The sequence below is a fragment of the Artemia sp. Qi Xiang Cuo genome, chromosome 21 (genome assembly GCF_049724085.1).
Source record: "Artemia sp. Qi Xiang Cuo chromosome 21, ASM4972408v1, whole genome shotgun sequence".
Taxonomy (NCBI): Eukaryota; Metazoa; Arthropoda; class Branchiopoda; order Anostraca; family Artemiidae; genus Artemia; species Artemia sp. Qi Xiang Cuo.
In genome coordinates this window covers 25,968,206-25,984,131 of record NC_142814.1, presented here as the reverse complement: position 1 = coordinate 25,984,131, position 15,926 = coordinate 25,968,206, and the positions used below count along the sequence as shown (strand labels likewise).

The 15,926-nt window shown below is 35.0% G+C and overlaps 1 protein-coding gene across 1 annotated transcript; it reads right to left on the bottom strand.

The window, feature by feature from the left end:
• Window positions 1-486: 486 nt before the first annotated feature.
• LOC148939376 (uncharacterized) lies at window positions 487-11,957 on the bottom strand. Its single transcript, XM_089106805.1, has 2 exons — window positions 11,826-11,957; window positions 487-1,476 (listed from the first exon to the last, which is right to left on the bottom strand). Exons 1-2 carry the CDS (start codon window positions 11,941-11,943, stop codon window positions 1,160-1,162), a joined length of 435 nt encoding a protein of 144 aa, XP_088962931.1. The 5' UTR covers window positions 11,944-11,957; the 3' UTR covers window positions 487-1,159.
• Between the last annotated feature and the right edge of the window lie 3,969 nt (window positions 11,958-15,926).

The following is a 15,926-nucleotide window of genomic DNA, read 5'->3' as shown; positions in this document are numbered from 1 at the left end:
ACATCACATTTTTACTTGAAAAAAAAGAGGAGATATTGCTCTAAAATTACAAAATCTACAACAAATTGTTTTAAAACTAAGCCGCGAAAAAGTTTTACATTCATTTTTTTATGAGGAGGAGGTCGGGGAGGGGGGAGACGAGAAAGATTATGGATACGAATATACAGTTCAATTATCAAAAAATCAAATACGAAGAGGAACAAGAAAAAAAAACCCAGCAAAACAGAACCATTTTCAGTTGCTTAACAGAATACAAAAAAATCCATACATATCAACAAAGGTTTCCACTAAACCATCATCACTGTAATAATCAAGATTATAATAAATGCAGTAAAAAGTAACAAAACACGACCTGACTGTGAGATAAATAACAAAACAAACACAAAAAACAACAAAAAAAACAAAGCTTCAAATTTAACACCCTATAAAAATATGGATCGATATCCACTTATTCAAAGATTTACCCCCCCCCCCCCCCGAAAAAAAACCTGAAAATTCCCCATGTTTTGATATATAACTATAAATGGAAATTGAGAAAACAAAACACATATTGAATTCGAAGAGATATGCCACAACAAGTATAAAATTAGACCAAAAACTTGGAGTAACACAAAATAGAAAAAATAAACCTGACAACACTGAAGACACTTGAACATCCTCGACAAACGTTCTGGTCACTATATTAAATTTGAGTGAGACTTGGTTTTAGAATACCGGGACCGAACTCGAATCAGGATACTCTAGATTATTGACAGGTAACCACCCCTTCCAAAAATATCTTTTATGAATAGAAATAATTCAGGGAAACTAAACCAAATTTTGACATTACTATCAACACAAGATGGAGTTTCTGCGATGATCATGATTGAAATAACTTGCCTCGTGAATTAGATATTAAAACAGACATGGGGAGAGAGAAACGAGAAAAAGATAATCGAACTATAAACAAATCGGTTCATTTAGGGACTAAAAGGTTAAAATATAGCCTTATGACCCACAGCTTAGAAGCACATACACACCAGTCTTTCATTTCTGGAAAACTTGTTCAGTTTAATGTTTTTACAACATCCAGTGAAAGATAGTTAGAAATTTTAAAATATTATCAAGTCCAGAAAAACAATGGAAAACATTAAATTTAAAATAGATTTGGCCAAATTCATCACGACTGCAACACTGGATCGTTGGTACTATCGTTCAAAGACGCATCTAGAGTTAACTGTTCATCATATTCATCATCATATAATTCTTCATCTTGTTCCATATCTAGCTCCTCACCGGCTTGAATTCTCTTAACGCGACTATACAGGCTTGAATAGGGCACATTATATTTATTAGAGGCTTGATTTATACTTAAATGCCCCATCAGAACTGCGTCCAAGGCAACTAACATACTTTCATGTGTCCATGGTTTACCAGAAGGGAAAGCTTTATGCGAGAGCTCAATGCCTTCTTTTTTACACTTGGCATATAGAGTACCTATAAAAAAGAAGATACTTTATGTCTGGGTTCTAGCTGAGCCTAAAGAGCCAGAAAAAATGGCAAAAAAAGAAAAAAATGTAGACAAATTAACACAAGCAAAAACGTTAAATCAGTTTTGAAAAGGAGGGCGAAGGGTAAAAGTTTGATTCGGGTGGAGAGAAACACACATTTTAAAACAGTTTGGCTTTTAACGGCCAATTTAAATAGGATTTTCTCTCCGATAAATAAGGGAGCTAGATTTGCATAGAAATAAAATGTAATTTAAATAAAACACATTTGATTGAGATGCATATGTTAAGCTCTTGTCTTGAGGTACCTATGATACTCCTATAAAATAAAAAAATAGGTTTGGCCCGATTCAAGATCTGAAATACTACTGATATTTCAAGTTATCCGATTAAGTACTTAAAAATTTAAAATTGTTTTGACCATATTCTGAGGAGTCAGAAAAAATATTTACCTAACAAAATACCCACCAATAGCTTTCAGTCATTTTATTAGATGTTAAATCAAATAAGTCTGCATTTGATTTTTTTTTATATTCTTCTTTTATATTTAGTCCAAAACTATCTAATGCGGGCAGGGGCGTGAGTAGTTTCTTGGTCAGAGACAACCTGAGTAATACGAGAAATAAACAGCAGCCTATATTTTACTGGGTAGAAAATACACGAATATACACAGATATCATTATAGAATTAATCCAGGAAACATACAACACTTTCTATATTCTGCCTATTTTAGGCACAAGTTCACTAAGACTATGTCACAAAACTTACCTACTATCGATGAAATTACTAGTGTGTTGTTACAAGAAAACGGATAGAACAGACTTCTATTTGACTGCACAAACTTCTTAAAGTCTAGTTGACTGTCACCCCTTTTTTTTAAATTAGAGCAAACCCGTTAATTTCATTATCGCATTAAAATGCACAAATGCCATTTGGATATTCAAATAATACACACATTATTCTTAGTAAACTACGCTGTGTTTTTGAAACAATTTTATTGACGAGTGTCTGAACTTGTAATAAATAGTGAACATGAATGTCAATGAATAATATTTTATATTATCAGAGGCAACGCTATAGTAAAGGCCATACGGCTCCAATGTTTTATTATTATTATTTATTTATTTATTTTCCAGAGACACTTCACACGGAAGGGATCGTCGTTGAAACTTCAAAGGGGGCTCATTCGACTGGAAATCGAGAGTTCTAGTGCCCTTTTTAATAGTCGAAAATTATTGGAGGGCAACTAGCCCCCCCCACGCCCATCCGTCCCCCAAAAACATCCAATCCAAATATTGAGATAGCCATTTTGTTCAGCGTAGTTGATTCCCAGATAGAAAATAAATTTTTGAGGAGGAAACTCCCCCCCAACCCTCAGGGCCAGGGTGTTAAGTTATGCGCTGGGGGCATATAAGGTTTTTATAGAAGGCGTTGTCGTAGAAACTTCAAAACAAGATCGATCGATTAGAAATTAAAGGTCTCGTGTCCTTTTTAAGAATCAACAGTGATACGAGGGCCAGGAGCCCCCCTCCCCCCCACGCCCATGATTCCCCAAAACATACCCTATAAAACTTTTCAGAGAGCGATTTGGCTCACTGTTGTTGATTTCCAGATGGAAAAAATGTTTTTCAGGAAGACACTGCCCCCCAGCGCTCAGAGCAAGGGGTGTGAGATATACCCTGGGGACAGATAAGGCTTTTATAGAAAGCGTTGTCGTAGAAACTTCAAAAAAGGTTCATTCGATTGGAAATTCAAAAAGCTGGAGCCCTTTTTAATAGTCAAAAGTAATTGGAGGGAAACTAGTCCCCCCCACGCCCATGATTCCCCCAAAAAAATCCAATCAAAATTTTTAGATAGCCATGTTGTTCAGCGTAGTTGATTTCCCGATAGAACATACTTTTTTGAGGATGAAACTCCCCCAAAACCCTCAGGGCAAGGGTTTTAAGTTATGCCCTGGGGGCATATAAGGTTTTTATAGAAGGTGTTGTCGTAGAAACTACAAGAAAGGCTCTTTCTATTGTAAATTAAAGTGATTGGTGCCTTTTTAATAGTCTAAAGTTTTGTGTGGGGACTGAGCCCCCCCCCCCCCACGCCCATCATTCCCCCACAAAACTCCAATCACAATTTTCAGATAGACCTTTTTTTCAGCGTAGTTTATTTCCAGATAGAAAAGATATTTTTGAGGAGGATACTCCCCCACAACCCTCAGGGCAAGGGTTTTAAGTTATGCCCTGGGGGTATATAAGGTTTTTATAGAATGCGTTGTCGTAGAAACTTCAAAACAGGCTCATTCGATTGGAAATTAAAGAGCTAGTGCCCTTTTTAACAGTCGAAAGTGATTGGAGTGTAACTAGCCCCCCTCCCCCCAAGCCCATCATTTCTCCAAACACATCCAATCAAAATTTTCAGATACCAATTTTTTTCAGCGTAGTTGATTTCTAGATAGAAAATATATTTTTGAGGAGGAAAATCCCCCACAACCCTCAGGGCAAGGGTTTTAAGTTATGCCCTGGGGGCATATAAGGTTTTTATAGAAGGCGTTGTCGTAGAAACTTCGAAACAGGCTCATTCGATTGGAAATAAAAGGGCTAGCGCCCTTTTTAATAGTCGAAAGTGATTAGAGGGCAACTAGCCCCCCCCACGCCCATAATTCCCCCAAACACATCCAATCAAAATTTTGAGATAGTCATTTTGTTCAGTGTAGTTGATTTCCAGATAAAAAATATGTTTTTGAGGAGGACACTCCCCCACAACCCTCAGGGAAGAGTTTTAAGTTATGCCCTGGGGGTATATAAGGTTTTTATAGAGGGCAGTGTCGTAGAAACTTCAAAAAAGACTCATTCGATTGGAAATTCGGAGGGCTAGTGCCCTTTGTAATGGTCAAAAGTGATTTGAGGGAAACTAACCCCCCTCTCACACCCACCTTTTCCCCAAACACATCCAATCAAAATTTTAAGACAGCCATTTCATTAAACGTAGTTTTAAGTTCTTGAAATTAGGTCTTTGAGGATTAAAACTCCCCCAAAGCCCACAGGGTAAGGGTTGTAATTTAATGATTCTTGGAATCCTTAATATTATTTCTTATGGAAGGGATGCTCGTATAAAATTTAGAGAGGGCTTACTTGATTGTAAATTGAAAGTTCTTCTTCACTTTTTAAGAGTCAAAAGATATTGAAGGACAACTAGCCCCTCTACCTCCTTCACGCCCTAAATGTATCAGATAAAAATTTTGAGATAGACATTTTGTTAAATTAGTTCAAAGTTCTGATAACAAAAAACTCCGGTGTCGACACAGCCCACCAGGGCCCAGGGGTAGGCGTTGTAGGTAATGCCCTGGGGCATAACTTATTAAGGGGGGTTTATAACTTACGGAAAGGGGTTTTGTATGGGAAGAACACATAGGAAATCTATTATAATTATCCAATTATAAGGTTAAAATACATACTCTGTGATAGATGCAAAATTGCTTAGGCACACAAATTCCTATTAAGGTCAATTCCTACCAGTCGTGATCCCTTTGTGTCAGCAAGTGAAATGGTCTAAACCCCCTTATTGGAGCTATTTTTTCAATTCATTCATTGTTGTCAATCGCTATCCACAAGTTATGCAGGCTGTCTATTGTTCATATATAAGGTTTTTATTAAAGAGGTAATCGTATAGACTTTGAAAAAAGCCTCATTCGATTTAAATTGAAATTTGTAGATCTGTTTTTTAAAGTAAATAATAATCGGACAGTAAGCACCCCCCCCCCCTCCATGCCATAAAAACTTGATTTTTTGCATTCAAAAACGAACAAAAATTAATAAAAAAAAAACTTTCCGAAAAATAAGTTTTTCAAAGAAAAATAAAGGCCATTTAAAACTTAAGATCAGGAGATACAAATACCTGTTAAAATTCAAACTCAAAACGACCAGAAATTACTATTAAAGAATAAATGAAACCCAAAACGAACAGAAATTAAATAAACAATCATAGCAAAAAACATACAACAAGTAATAATATAAATGAATAAATAGATCTTAAAGCGAGTAATGCTTAGATTGAATACGAAAATCAAGCTTAAAACGAACAGAAATTAAATAACAATCAATGCAAACAAACATACAATATATATTAATGTAAATGAATAATAAATCTTAAAACGAGTGAAACTTAAATTGAATATGCAAATCAAGTTTGAATCGAATAGAAATAACTACAAACAAGAGTTTGGGTATCGTCTCACTGCAGAAGCCTAAAACCTACTGCGTCATTGGCACTTTACTGAAAACGAATTATATTATGAATGTCTTCTTTTGTATTTAATATTGAAAATAAATATCAAAATTACAGTAAAATTTTGAACTGATAAGCTTTTAGCAATTAATATCATTATGCATCAAATATTCAGTTTAATTTATTAGTTTTTTTTTCAAGATTGTTCAATACAAATATAGTTTCATTGCAAGCAGAATGTGGATACTGTCCCCTTCTTTAACTGAAAAAACCTAAAGCCTTCTGCGTCATTTGTGCTTCACTGAAAACGAATTACTTGTATATTACAAATTTATACTTTTCCAGTTCTTAAAGCAATGAAAATGAAAATAAAAAAATTACAGTAAAAAAAAATCTTGAACTGATGGATCTGTCAACAATTAATATCATTATATATCTAATATTCAATTTGATTTTGTTTATACTTTCCAAGACTGTTCAAGGCTCATATAGTTTTGACATTTTTTTAACTCTGCCATTTTTTCCAACTAATCGTGTTAGTTTGTTATGAAAACATTCTATGGCTTCTAGGCATTTCTATTTGAGCAGAAAACTGCACCTCAAACTTTATGGAACATGCATTTTCTTGCATGAAACACCAATTATACTAAAATGTCAAGTTTTGGAGTATTCCACCACTCGCAAGCAAGTGCCATTGGTATTTTTGAATCCGCATGGCCAATTTAGGGGGTGGAGGGTAGGCTAATTCTCGCAGCAGCCCCATTCCGTCGTGGTATGGTTCACATTTTCAACACCTGGCGTCCGGACTATCATATAATCTACCAAGCATACAACTACCCCAAATCAGTATCAATAAATAAATGATACCCAAAGCGAACGAAAATTAATATAAATGTTAGAGTCAAAGTCGAAACGAGTATAAATTAATGCGAGAGGGTTCAAAACCCCTATGCTTTCTAAAAGCCAGAATTTAATATGTACTGTACTGAAAAAAAAATTCAAATGAGTTTACTGAAAAAAAAATGTGCATTGTCAATTTAATATACATATGCTGATATTTATTCCCTAAAATCTTAATTAATTTTTTGATTTCCTACAGGTATAAAAATGAACATATTCAGAAGAATCGTTTTCAGTAAATCGCCAAAGACACAGTAAGTTTTAGGCTACTGTAGTGAGAAAATACCCTAATCTTCGTTTGTAGTTACATTTATTTGATTCAAACTTAATTTGCACAATCAATTTAAGTTTCACTCCTTGTAAGACTTATTTATTCATTTACATTAATATCTATTGTGTATTTTTTCGCATTGATTGTTATTTAATTTCTGTTCGTTTTAAGTTTGATTTTCATATTTAATCTAAGCATTACTCGCTTTAAGATCTATTTATTCATTTACATTATTTCTTGTTGTTTGTTTTTGCTATGATAGCTTATTTAATTTCCGTTCGTTTTGGGTTTTATTAATTCCTTAATAGTAATTTCTGGTCGGTTTGAGTTTGAATTTTAACAGGTATTTGTGTCTACTGAGCTTAAGTTTAAAATGGCCTTTAGTTTTCTTTGAAAAACTTATTTTTAGGAAAGTTTTTTTTTTTATTAATTAATATAAAATGAATATTTAAATTGTAACTCTCAATTTTTTTTTAATTGTTAAATTTTAACCTAATACATATTTTTAATATTTATTAGATATATTATATCTAATATATAATATATAATGATATATTTATATCTAATAAAAAAATTAAGGACAAAATTACGGACAAATTTGCGTCCGTAATATTTCAATACTACGGACACAAATTTGTCAAGTATGTAACGTAGTTGTGTTTCTCCGTTCGCCGCTGGGACTAGACTTTCTCACCTATACCATTGGATTCAACTAATCCTTTCTAATTTAAACCCTAGAGAGGCCAAATTTGCCGAGTACACGAAAGAAAAGGCAAGGAAAATTTAAAAAGGAATTGCATTATTGATTTCATCAAGCCTACCATCTGTTGAAAAAAGTCAAGAATGTATTAGCGCTTTACTTTTGTGCTTGAGCATAGAGAACGTTCTTAAGGTTTATGTTCTGTGTTAAAAGTGCCACCTTACGACAAGCCTGCAGTTCTAACTTGCAAAAAGAGGACAAGATACTTATATATTTGAGTTCACTAGTTTCAGATCTATCCATTCACAGAGCCAGGATTATGATTTTGGTAGCTCACTCTATTGTACTAGGTCTCAGGTCGAATTTTCAAGACTACCTTCATTTGGTCAACACGGGCAAGCAGACCCTTTTATTCATTACTGAAACCAATCTCAATCACGAGAAACTGAATAGGGATTTGAATATGCTTTTGATTTTATAATTAATTCTATTTTGGTTTTATTATTAAATTCTTCCGGCAAGAGTTGAAGCGCTGAGATGGTGCTACCCATGGCAGAGGGAATTTTGCTGTTTACACCTATGGTGACTACCTATGGTCAGAGGAAATGTTGCTGTTGGTGTTTACAGTCCATCCTCCATCCACCTTTTAGTGTCATAATACCCAATCTTCCCGTAGTATTTGAAATACCTTTTCTCCAGGTCGGTACAGTAGAAAAGAAACTCAATAGCCTTAACCCTCAGAAAGCATCGTGCCCGAGTGATATTTGTACCAATCTTATCGCTGAGTGTGCGAGTGAACTTAACCCTGTTTTAACAACTTGTTCCAACCAGTGTTTTGTTGACCGGTTTTTCCAGAATTCTTTAAAAGCGCATATGTCATGCCTATACCCAAAGGAAAGAAACCTCGATCTGTAAATGACCTCTGATTACATTCACAAACATCTATATTGTCTAGGGTTTGGAGTTTTTGTTGGAGGATATTGAGGCCTAATATCGATCCTCAACGAATCGGTTTTTCGTTCAGACCATAGTACTATATAAGACCTGATCCGACTGCTTGATTAAGCACTTAAGAATCTAGAAATCGTTGATGATTGTGGCATAATAATACTAATGACACAATAAAGGCTGTTAACAATTTTTGGTATGAAATAAATTTACGAGAAGTTAGAACTATGGCAATCGACAGGTACTAATCCAGATGAAAGGTAGTTTCCTAATGGGTCGGAAAAACTGTTTTATGGTGCATAATGACCATATTTTGCCCTTTCTTAAAATTTTGTTGCAGTACGCCTCAGGGGACGAAGCTGAAAACAACTCTTGTCTTAATAGTTTTTTAATAGAATTTTAAAAAGTCGATTTAATCAACTTGCCTAGTCTGGCGCTGACAACTTGTCTAGTCTTGCGCTACAAGTTCTGTCATCTCAGTTGACCCGGCCTTCACTCTCACAAATATTTTTTACACTAACGTATGACCTCGATGATGATAAGTTAACAGTAAGCCTACCTAAAGTTATTGCAACAAGATTGTCGTTTTAAAGCGTCAATTGCCACTTGTGGAAGAAATCGGCCTCACTTTCCAGGACAAGTTTAAAGTTCTTTGTATTACGTTTGACAGTTTTGACATGGGCCCTAAGGCATCATCTTGTCTTGATCTATTTCTTGCAAGCCCTCCTGACTCTTTTGAGCAGAATATTCATACTTCAACAAGCAACCAAGTGCCCGTTATAGGCAGAGGTAACCTTCGCATTCCCCCCATTACTGTTCAAGCATTTCAGATGGGATTGGGAGAGTGTTCGCCATTCGCTTGCTGCCCAGAATTGGAAAGCCTTCCTCAAGGAAGGTCCTTACGAGTCTGCAGTGGCTTATCAATCCCAGACCATCTAAGAGGATACAGAAACCAAGCACAGATACCCCCTTGTTCAACATGTACTGCAAGAAAGCTATCATAGCACAGCAGAAAGAGCACAAACGCTGGCTTTTGTCTAAGAGAGAAGATGATTGAGCAAGTTTTGTACAAGCACGTAGTCACGCTGTTGTTGTCATTCTCCAGTCCGGGTTACAATACGACAATTACATCTATTCCCTTCCTATAGACTAGCAGGAATACAGTTCATGATCCTCAGGCAAAGACTGAAGTTCTTGCTAAGGCCATTGGCGAGTTTTCGAGTCTTGATGCTTATGACAAATAAGTACCTTACTTTCCTCATAGCACAGATACCACCCTCAACCGTGTCAATTGCTATTCTCCAAAAGTCCAGCGGACTTAAAAGTACCTTGATGTGATTAAAAAGAAAAAAAAAAAACAAGTCTTTTCGTCAAACAAACGAACGAGCAACATTAAAACTTAAAACGAAGAGAAATTATTCCCTATGTGAGGGGTTAGTTTTTTAGTACTTTAAAAAAGCTTCTTATTCTAATTAAACTGCCCTTTTGTTTCAGGAGTCGTTCTTAAAAAATGGGACAATCAGTCAAGCTCTAGCGCAAAAGAGCGAGTTATTGATGATTCTCGATCAATTTTCTTGAAATGAGCGTCAAATAGAGGCTAGTGTTTCTCAGGGTGGTATTCTTGGATCCACGCTTTTCCTGGTGTATATCAATGACATTGGAGATAATCTCGTTTTCTATCAACAATACTTTGCAGACGAAGCCATGGTAGATACAACTGTCCATAGATATGATGACAATATACAAGTTTCCTTATCCCTAAGGTCAGATCTCCTGGAAATTAAAGGTTGTCCGATCCTTCTCTATGACCCAGGCATTAATTGAACGATATGGATGCCCCCTTTTCCAGGGGCTCAAGGGTGAGTTGTAGCACCAATCAGGCAGCTTTAAAGCCTCTAAGTGGGAGATTCGATGTGGCGTCAATGGCTATTTCCTACAAGCTGAGTACATCAATCTCCTTCCGAGGACGTGTTTCTACTTGTACCGCCGCTTGCCAATCCAATAGGGCAAAGACGCAGACACACGGTACGGTCGGGATACCTATAAGAATAGAGACCCCGCACTGAGTATTTGGATAACAGCTTTGTAAAACGCTGCACCTGCATTGCGGATAGTCTTCCGAGGCATGTTACCCCTGAAAACCAGCGTGTTGAAACCTCCTTGCGTCTTGGGATTCTTCAACGTCCCATGTATCTTGGGCTCCCAACACAGAACCAAATTAAACTTTCAAGATAGTTTACGTTTAAAAACTTGGTAAAGGACCATCACCACGTTTATAACTCCCTTATCCAGCTCAATAATCCCTCTGTTAAAGTCATTAGTTAGGCCTATTGCCGAATATAGATGCTCGAATTTAGTATGGGCTTTCTTAAAACCCTAATGGAAGATCCGAATAGGGTCTTCCGATCAGGTATTTCAGAAGATAATTTCTTAAACCACATTGGCCTGACATCACATAAAGAAAGAAAAACGAGCAAAAATGGAAAAATGGAATGGCGCTGAAGAAGAGAGGCGTTTGTCCTCTCGAAATATTCGCTTCGTTTTTTCAGTATCTTCATTTGGCCTATAAAAACCCCATTTTTGCTCGTTTTTCTTTCTTTATGAGGTATTTCAGGCTATCTGCAGCGTCATCTGCAAGTAAATTCCGAACAATCTCTAATTATACGGTCGTGTCCCCTCGCCTAAAAATGCAAAAACGCAAAAAAGGGTACGTTAAGATTCCCCAAAATAGGAGAGACCCCGCACTGAGTACTTGGATAAAAGCTTTTTAAGACGCTGCACCTGCATTGGGGATAGTCTTCAGAAGGATGTTATCCCTGAAACTCTTCGTGTTAATTCCTTTAAAAGGAAGTTGAACAGACACAACTCTAGGGAGAAACCTAGGTAAATGGTTAGCTAGTGGCACCATGAATTTCGTTGTAAATTAGTAAAAAAAAATCACTTTACTAGAGCACTGAAATTTGACAACTGAATAATAATAATAGCAAAATAAAATCAAACTTCTAAACCTTCTTCATTTTTACTGCTAACACGAATAAGACAAGACATACGAGGAGATAACATAAGCAGATCTTTTAGCTTTTAGACTTTTTATGCGCACCTTCATTTACCCTGCTTTTTCAGAGATATCGCGTAAATGACTTTGTTTCTTTATAACAGCACTTTTACATCGTTGCTCTGCTTTAAACACCGAAAAATAACTAGCTTATCATACAGTTAACTGAAGTCAGCAATAAGGTGCTCTAAGATAAAAATTAAAAACTGGAGAATAATTTTAGTACAGTAAATGTTACAAATCTCTAACCTGGCGGTATCCCAAATTGATTTGATGCTTTTTGTACTGAAAGCCCATTTCGAATAGCATCTAGAGCGAAATTAAGATTTTCTTGACTATATGATACAGGACCAGACCCAAAAGGCATAGCCAATTTTATCCCTTCCTGAAAAAAAAATCGCAATTAACAACATGAATGCAAAAATTTAAGTCTCAGAAAAAGAAATACAGAGAATAGACTGTTGAGGGTATGAATAAGCAAAGCTAGGAATGAAAAGTAATCAAAAGCACTGACATAAGGTAACAACGAATTCGTTACCTGCTTCTACTTCATCATTTACTGGCTCAGCTATAGAACTGTTATCCCAATAATAAGCGTACTGGACCCAAAATTTTCTACTACTCTCAGCCTCGTTAAAATAAGAGAAAGAAAGAGATACAATTGAAAATTTTGAAACCCTAGGCCGAACGAGACAACTAGATATCCAAATGTATAAAATATGACAAATATTATTACCTGGGAAATAGCCTAGTGATTTATTTCAGTTTATAATGTTTTATTTTGCCCCCTGGAATGCTCTTTTCTCCTGTGTGGACTTTTAGCGATTTGCGAGAAAAAGAATTGCAATTCAGTTAAATTGTTTTTACGATTTTTAAGCATTACATGCAGTTATTAGGTTCGAAAGTTACAGGACTTACATTTGAAGTCATACTCAAAAAGCACAACTCAAAAATACACAAGTTTTCCAACAAAAAGTAAAGATGGTACTAAAATATAAAACGAGCATAAATTACGCCATGCAAAAAAAACAACAACACATAAACAATAGTTTACTATAAATAGAAAATTAACCCGTATAAAAACATGAAAATTTACTGAGCAATGATCCGCGTAGCGTAGGGACCGATCTCCTGATTCTCTGCCTTCAACCGGGAGTGCAATGCGTGGTTGGAGGTAAATCATCCGACACTTTCTGTGTTTTCTCCCCAAATTTTTCAGGGTATTCATTTGGAGCTGGATTGACTCTGGCTGAGCTTACAGAGTCACAGAACTGACCCCCTTTCCAAGCCAAATAATCAGCGACACCAGGACTCAAACCCCTGCCCTAACGGATACAGGATATCAAGTCTGGCGTTCACCACCGCAGCACCAAGCCGCCTGAGGCCAACATGGCTCTGCACGCTCTTCCTCCATCCCATTCTATTCAAACCCTCCCTCTTTAAATCCTCTCAGGAAGTTCCCATTTCCCTCAAATCGACTTCAATTAATTTCCCTTAATTGCTTTAATAAATGAATAGTGTTTTTGAAAACCATGTAAGTTAATGACCGAGCTGAGATCCATTATTAACATTGACTTATACAAAAAAGTCGATTAAATTGAACATTGAAATAAATGGAAAAAATTGATTGATACAAAATAATGGAAGCTTGGTCAATTTCCGAACAACTTGTTTTTTTTCGTTATTGTGTCTAGCCGGTCAAATAATTTTTGCTTTGTTTTTTTAGACTGGGACTTTTTCGCCGCTAAGACAAGTCTTGTGACAAAAATCTCCTTAAACGTACCTTAATGTGATTTGTGATGATGGTGATGTATGTCAGAAGACAGTTTTGTCACGTTTATTAAACGATCAATTTATTCAATAGACCAATTCATGTTTATTATTTAATATATATCAACAATCACTGAGTTAAAACTGATAGGCACTCGCAAGAAGATTAATGACCATTTCCAAGCTACTTAAATTCTTTTGGATTTCTTCTGTAAAGATAGAATGTTGTGAGAAAGATTACTTTTACTTGGCAACATTTATGGAAATACTTTGGAAATAAAAGGAAGACAGACAAGCAGAAGCACTAGATCTATTAGGGTTCAACTGAAGCAAATTGGCTCATTTAATTGATCCCAAAAATAATTCTGGTAACCACTTTAAAATAACCATAAATACTTATTTGTGTTGTTCCAGAAAACGCATTCCATCACTTTACTTCCACATCACTTCTTAATGGAGCAATATATAGCCCACTATATATATATATATATATATATATATATATATATATATATATATATATATATATATATATATATATATATATATATATATATATATATATATATATATATATATATATATATATATATATATATATATATATATATATATATATATATATATATATATATATATATATATATATATATATATATATATATATATATATATATATATATTAGTATTTCCAATCGATTCTGGTAACAATTCTGGTAACCACTTTAAAATAACCATAAATACTTATTTGTGTTGTTCCAGAAAACGCATTCCATCACTTTACTTCCACATCACTTCTTAATGGAGCAATATATAGCCCACTATATATATATATATATATATATATATATATATATATATATATATATATATATATATATATATATATATATATATATATATATATATATATATATATATATATATATATATTGTATTTCCAATCGAATGAGCCCCTTTTGAAGTTTCTACGGTAACGCTTTCTATAAAAACCTTATATGCCCCCAGGGCATAACTTAAAACCCTTGCCCTGAGGGTTGTGGGGGAGTGTCCTCCTCAAAAATATATTTTTTATCTGGAAATCAACCTTTTATACCCCCAGGGCATAAGTTAAAACCCTTGCCTTGAGGGTTGTGGGGGAGTGTCCTCCTCAAAAACATATTTTCTATCTGGAAATCAACTACGCTGAACAAAATGACTATCTCAAAATTTTTATTGGATGTGTTTGGGGGAATGATGGGCTTGGGGGGGGCTAGTTGCCCTCCAATCACTTTCGACTATTGAAAAGGGTACTAGCCGTTCGAATTTACAATCGAATGAGCCATTTTTGAAGTTTCTACGACAACTCCTTCTATAAAAACTTTATATGCCCCCAGGGCATAACTTAAAACCCTTTCCTTGAGGGTTGTGGGGGAGTGTTCTCCTCAAAAACATATTTTCTATCTGGAAATCAACTACGCTGAAAGTGGGGGGGGGCTAGGTGCCCTCCAATCACTTTCGACTATTAAAAAGGGCACTAGCCCCTCCAATTTCCAATCGAATGAGCACTTTTCGAAGTTTCTACGACAACTCCTTCGATGCGAAGTGCCCGGGTACGGAGAAAAAAAACACATCTCCCACATCGTTCTTTACTTAGGCAGCGCTAGCGCGCTGCCTATGATACTAAATCGTATTTATTGCAATTCAAAACTGGGTTTTAGTCACTAGCGGTATCACAGTTGGTGAGACCAGAATGTTACCTGATAAATCAATGCATGATTTATGTATGCTGTTCAATGATTTCGTGGTTATTGAAAAAATATTTATTTTTTTATTTACATTTATTTATTATGAGCAAATATTTATTTGCTCATGTTTTTAAGGTATTTTTAATTACATACTGAACGTTACTGATATCACAACTTGTGTAAGACTAAGAGTAGCTTTATAGATTAGTTTGTTGTTGTCAGGCTACCTACTCACTTTTGACTCCAATACAAATGTTCTTTTTTTTGCTTGACTTTTGTGTTTTCAGTAAAGCGCTAGTTTTCTATAATACTACAAACATAGGGCAATATTATTAGTTGGTATAATATAATTAGTGGGTAGCAATAATTTTTGTTTGTTTTAAGTTTCACCTTCGCTCTTTACTTCCCTCAGAAAAGAATTGTTTGTTTAAAAATTAATCTTAAGGAGGAAGAGTCATGCTATTGTAAAATGTAGTGGGAGCAGTGGCGTTACTAGCAAAAATGTCTGGGGGGAGCTAGATATTTTACCGACTCGCTGGTCATTTTTACCGACGGTGTTTTGTCAATTAGCATTCGAATGTAAGTTTCGAATGCAATACGTAAAATCACTGCACGATTCGGTAAAACCACACTGCATTTACCAACCGAGATTTAGATTTTGGTACATATTATGTTACTATTTACTAAATTTGTTTACTTTGTTTACTAAATTTGTTTACTTATTTACTAAATTTGTTTACTATGTTACTATTTACTAAATTTGTTTACAATTTACTAAATTTGTTTACTAATTTTATTTACTAAATTTACTCTATTTTACTAAATGGAAAATTGTGGCACGATCTGTAAAATC

What these genes read in the sequence shown, in the direction of transcription:
- LOC148939376 (XM_089106805.1), bottom strand. Translation starts at nt 11,943, where the DNA reads ATGCCTTTTGGGTCTGGTCCTGTATCATATAGTCAAGAAAATCTTAAT. An exon ending in TCAATTTGGGATACCGCCAG is followed by an intron (nt 1,477 to 11,825) that starts GTTAGAGATTTG and finishes TCTTTTTTATAG; the next exon opens with GTACTCTATATGCCAAGTGT.